The sequence below is a fragment of the Dictyostelium purpureum genome (genome assembly GCF_000190715.1).
Source record: "Dictyostelium purpureum unplaced genomic scaffold DICPUscaffold_325, whole genome shotgun sequence".
NCBI lineage: Eukaryota > Evosea > Eumycetozoa > Dictyosteliales > Dictyosteliaceae > Dictyostelium > Dictyostelium purpureum.
In genome coordinates, this window is record NW_003519661.1 from 30,666 (window position 1) to 36,547 (window position 5,882).

General features: G+C 27.4%; 2 protein-coding genes across 2 annotated transcripts in view; both read right to left on the bottom strand.

Annotated features, from left to right (window-relative positions):
• DICPUDRAFT_82823 (uncharacterized protein) overlaps positions 1-839 on the bottom strand; it is a gene marked incomplete at both ends in the record, with an annotated part of 1,221 nt that extends 382 nt beyond the window's left edge. The window contains one exon of the mRNA XM_003292150.1: positions 18-839. Coding sequence (XP_003292198.1) covers positions 18-839 — 822 coding nt within the window. The remainder of the gene's footprint in view (positions 1-17) is intronic.
• Positions 840-1,008: 169 nt separating this feature from the next.
• DICPUDRAFT_82824 (uncharacterized protein) lies at positions 1,009-4,095 on the bottom strand (the record flags this gene model as incomplete). Its single annotated transcript, XM_003292151.1, has 4 exons — positions 1,009-2,442; positions 2,664-3,023; positions 3,100-3,395; positions 3,918-4,095. 4 exons carry the CDS (start codon positions 4,093-4,095, stop codon positions 1,009-1,011), a joined length of 2,268 nt encoding a protein of 755 aa, XP_003292199.1.
• Positions 4,096-5,882: the final 1,787 nt, after the last annotated feature.

Below are 5,882 nucleotides of genomic sequence, written 5' to 3' on the forward strand. Positions count from 1 at the left end.
AGAAGTACTGGAGGTACCTGGAATCTGTGTCCAAATCTTGGTAGATTCGACTGACTAAATAGTTGATTGGTTGTTGATTTGCGTTTGTGATTGGTTGCTGATTTGATGGTGATATGGTGGTGATTGGTGTTGATTGGTTGTTGATTTGGTGGTGATTTGGTTGTGATTTGGTTGTTGATTTGGTTGCTGATTTGGTTGGTTAGTTGTTGATTTGCATTTTGTTGGTTTGGAGGTTGTTGAGTTAAGGGTTTGATTTGTTGAATATGTTGGTGTAAAGTATTATTAGATTGTTGTAAGTTTTGTAATTGTTTTAAATAAACAGCATTTTGGGGTTGTTGCTGAATAAGTTGTTGTAATGCACTAATAGCTGTATTATTTTTATGTATAGCTGTCACATAATGTTGAAGGGATGGGAATACTTTATTTATGTTATTCATATTATTATTATTAATATTACCATTATTCATATTATTACCAGCATTAATACCATTATTATTAAAATTCATATTAATACCATTGTTATTTATATTATTATTCATATTCATATTATTAGCCATATTATTATGTTGAGGTGATAGATTTTGTTGGGGTTGATTTGTTAGTGTAGTGCCAGGTTGAGGACTCATTATTGGTTGGTTTGTAATGGGTGTTAAATTTGTTCTTTGTTGTGGGGATGTTTGTTGATTTGGTAAACCTGTGGTTGGGCTTCCAATTTTATTTTGCATTGATGGCTGTTGGTTGATATTCATTGGTAATGCCTTACTAGCCACCATATTTGGTTGTGGGATATTACTTGTTTGGTTAGTTGGTGGTTGTGTTTGTTGTGATTGTGGTGACATATTAATAAACTGTGGAGCCTGAGATGCTTGAGGAGTACTTGGAGTATTTTGTTGAGGACTCATAATTGGTTGGCTATTTGAATTAAAAGATGTTTGTCTCAAAGCTGGGCTTTGGATCGGTAATGGTTGTTGAGTTGGTTGAGAATTGTTCATTTGTGTAGCACTCATTTTATATATTACTGGGCCATTGGCCCTGAGGGAATGGAGGTCTGTTAATATTTTGTTGTAGGTTTTGTGGTTGAATTGGTTGTGTTTGTTGAGTATTTACAGTATTATTATTCATATTTATATTATTATTTTGTAATGGTGATTGTATTGGTAATGGGGAATTAGCTGGTATAAGTGGAGTAGTTTGAGAACTTTTAATTTGATTTATATTATTTATGTTTTGATTTGTGTTATCTTTTTTGGTTGATAAAATCATTTCTGAAGTAATACCACCATATAATTTACCATCTTGGTTCATTAAAAACATTGTTTTGGATGCAGGTGCAGGGATTTCAACAATTGGAAACAACTTTTCTTCTTGCATTTTTTTTAGAAGCGAAGTTAACTCTGGATTTTCTGCGTTGTTTTGAGGTACAAACCAAATAAAAGTCATATTCTTTGAATAAGTCTGGAATACATCACCACTAATGAAGCCCGAAATAACCAAGGTATCAGGCCAATTAACGCAAGAATCACCAGCCATTTTAGTTTGACCAAAAGCAACCAATGATGCAAACGAACCAGTATCATGACCATATGATAAATTACCACTCCAAACCTTATGGCTTGTTGTCTCGCTTTTCTTAGTAGTAATATTTTGGAATGTTTGTTGTTGTGGAGTGCTTGGTTGCTGTTTATTTGTTTGTTGTGGAGTTTGAGGTTGCTGTGGAGTTTGAGGTTGTTGGTATTGTGGAGTTGGTGGTTGTTGGTATTGTGGGGTTGGTGGTTGTTGTTGGTTAATTGGGGTTGGTGGTTGTGGAGTTGGTGGTTGTTGATAATGTGTTGGTAATTGTTGTTGAGGAGTTAAAGGCTGTTGTAAACTATTCAATAACTGTTGTTGAGGTGTATTGGGTTGCTGTTGTGGTGTATTAGGTTGTTGTTGTTGAATATTTGATTGTGTTTGATGATGATGAGATGGGGAAGTTGAAATTGGTGGAGTTCCTGGAGGTTGCACATTTAAAAAATTACCTGACATTTGTCTTGATAATGCTCTTGTTGGTTGGTTTGGAGTTGATGGTTGCTTATTATTAACATTGTTTTGAGATGGAGAAAATGGGTTTGGTGGAGGATTTGGTTTTTGTACAGGATATGGTGGTGGGTTCGGAGATAATGAAACACCCAAGCCTTGTGGTGAAGTTAAAGCAGAGTCAACTGGCTGAATGTTTATAAATGGTGGTGGTTGTGGGATTTGTTGTGATGGTACAACCTGAGTATTTTGGTGGCTTATTGGTGTTGGTGGTTGTTGGTAACTAATTGGTGTTGGTGGTCGTTGGGTGTTTGTTAAAGGACTAACCAAATTATAGTTTATTGGTTGTATATCCGATTGCTCATTCAGTGTACTTATTTGTGAATTAGCAACAGCACTATTATAGGGTGTTATTCTGTGGAACCAAAACTATTAAGGGGTGTACCTGGTGAATTAATGCTAACAGAAGGTGATGAAATATGGCCACTATGTTTTATGTGCCCATTGATCTTATTTATATTTAAATTATTTGATGGGGATTGAATTGGTTGCGATAAATTTGGTTGTATTTGAGAAGGAACCTGTTGCTGGGTTAATTGTGGTTGTGCTGATAAATTTTGTGATGGAATTGGTGGTTGATACATATTTACATTACCATTTGAAATGGTATTATTTGTTGTTTTAATATCATCGATATTATTACTATTTATTACAGAAGATGGTACCGATATACCATTATTATTATTATTATTATTTTCATTACTATTATTAGTATTGGTATTTTGAAGGATAGTTGATGTTGGACCAGACTCTTCCTGTTGCTCCAGATTAAATAAAATTTGATTTTGGGATTTGAAATTTGGAAAACCTCTTAATCCGGCATAAATTAAATCATCAATGATATGTACACTTGAATCATCATTAGTTTGAATTATATTCGAATCAAACTTGTCAAATAAAGATTCTTTTAAAGTTTTTTGTGGAGAGATTAATGAAAATTTTACATTTTTCTATAAAAAAAAAAATTATTAATAATTTAATATAATCAACTTATTCATGAAAAATTTAAAAAAAAAAAAAAAATACCCTTATACATTCGTCTATATGACCAAAACAATCAAAAATCCCACATAGTTTGCATGTAGTATCTCTTGGGGGATTGTTTGTTATAAGTATAAAACATCTCTCTTCGATCGGGATTGAGGTAGAATAAGACATCTTTAAAGCTTTACAAATACCCTCTGAAACTGCCCCTCCATTTGAAAAACCACCACCAATAAATCTAGTTTGGGCTATCATTTGAAAAATAATTTTAATATCCTTTGTGAATGATGATCCTTCTGCAATATAGTCACTATATGGTGGATAATCTCTGAATAATACTAAACCAAATAAAAAATTAAAAGTCTGTGTATAAATAGAGAATATTGTTAATAAATTTTCTTTGAAACTTTTCAATAAAATTAAATTATCTGATACTTTACATTTGACTCCTCTTGAAAATATTTAACCAATGGCTCCATATAACTTGATTTTATTGATGGAAAAGAATGTGCCATCATTGCTGTGGAGTCCAAAATGAAAATAACTTGTTTATTTGGTTTCTCATTTACTGAAAATGGCGCTATTGTTTTATTTATAGTAATATTGTTATTATTGTTTAAAGATACTGTTCCTTTTACTAAACCCTGTACTGTATTGTTGCTACTATTGTTATTTGAAGTTGCTGTGGTGGTAGTATTAGTAATACTATTTAAAATACTCTGTGAAGTTGTATTATTTATAATATTTGTTGATGTTATTGGGGAAGGGGATTAGGCCTGTATTATTATTAAAAGATACTCCTATATTACTATTATTATTAAAAATGGGGAATGTTGGTATTGCACAACTTTCTATATTACCATTGTTGTTCGATCTATTATTTAAAAATGCCATTGCTGAAGGTGTATCTGTATCCGGCATGAGAGTGCCCATTTGTGATGGAACAAAACCTCCAATAAGATTTAAATCGGCCATCGTTGACATTGGAGTTGCAACAGAATGGTTTGTTGTGATTGTTGCTGTTTCGGGTGAAACCATTCCACTATTATTTGCTAATTGTTGAATAAAATGGCTATTGTTTTGATGCGAAATAGTTGTCAACATCTTCCTATTTTATAACTATAATATATAAATAATTTTTTATATATATGAATTTTTTTCTTCTTCTCTTCTCTTCCCTATTTTATTTTATTTATATATTTTTCTTTAATAAAAAAAAATTAGAGAAAATTTTTAAAAAATTAAAAAAGAAAAAAAAGAAAAAAAATATTATAACTATTAATTACTTGAATAGCAATAAATTGAATGAATTATATAAATAAAAAAATAATATGATTTCTTAAAATTAATATTAAATTTAATTATTTTAATATAAAAAATTTAAAAAAAAAATTTTAAAAAAAAAAATTTTAAAATTAAAAAACAAAAACTGAAAAAAAAAAAATAATAAAAATAAACAAAAACTGAAAAAAAAAAAATTAAAATAAAAATAATTGATTAAATTGATAACTGTAAACTTTAGTTTCTGTAATATTATTTATATATTTTATTTATATTTATTTATAATATTTTATTTATTAATATTTTTTTTATCCATTTTATTTTTTTTTATTTATTTTTAAAAATAAAAAAAACCAATTGTTCCTTTTATTTTAATGTATGGGGGGGGCGGAGGGGGGGGAAATACCGGGTGTTTTTTTTTTTTTTTTTATGAATATTTACATGTATAAATTTTGATTTTGAATAATTTGGATTATTTTTGAATGCTGCTTAAAAAATTAAATTTTTTACAAAATTTGTTATTATTATGAATATTTTAACATATGTAACTTAATACATGTATGTATGTTGTTTTTGAAATAATTTTTTTACATATAAAATTAATTTAACTACAATGTATATTAAATTTTTCAAATTATATCTAGATTTTATGTTGGGTATAATTTTTTTTTTTTTTTTTTTAAAATTTATAAAATTATGAGTAACCATCCATATGTCAGAATTTTTTGAAAAAAAAAAAAAATAAAAAAAAATAAAAATAAAATAGATAAAAAATAAAAAATAAAAAATAAAAAAAAAAAGTTTTAGAAGCCCAAATGATGAGTTTTAAAAAAAAATTACACAACACACAATTTTTGTTTAAAACAACGAAATAAAATTTTAGAACTAATACTACAGGTGAATGAACAATAAAAAAAAACCAATAAAAAAGAAACAAAAAATGATACTATGCAATTAAAATTTGAGTTATTGTTTTATTGTTATTTGTACTTTTTTTATATAAATATTTAGATCGATGAAACCAAAAATAAAAAATTGTGGAAAAAAATAAAAAATAAAAAAATTAAAAAATAAGAAAAATATTTTTTTGATTTTATTATTTTTTTGTTTTAGAATTTTTTTATAGGTGATATATTATTGATGTAATATTATTATGAGGTTTATTGAGAAAATTTTATTTTGTTATTACTTCTATTAATTATATAATATTATCATAAATGTATAGGAGAGTTTTTTACTGATGATATTGAAAGATTAATATTGTCTCTCTTTCCAACCAAACTAAGTGCTCATACTATGTTTTTTTCACCGAAATAAAATTTTAAATTTCTAAAATTCTTTTAATTTTTAAACGATTATTTTTTGTGTTGAGAAAAAAACATAAAACAAATATACATAAAAATACATAAATCACAAATGTAAAAATGCTACGTAACTACCAATAAAAAAAAAAAACGTAAAATAAAAATTATACTGTAATGGTTATTGCGTGATTAAAGAGTGCATATGATTTAAGAAAAAAGACTTACTATTAATTTTTTTTT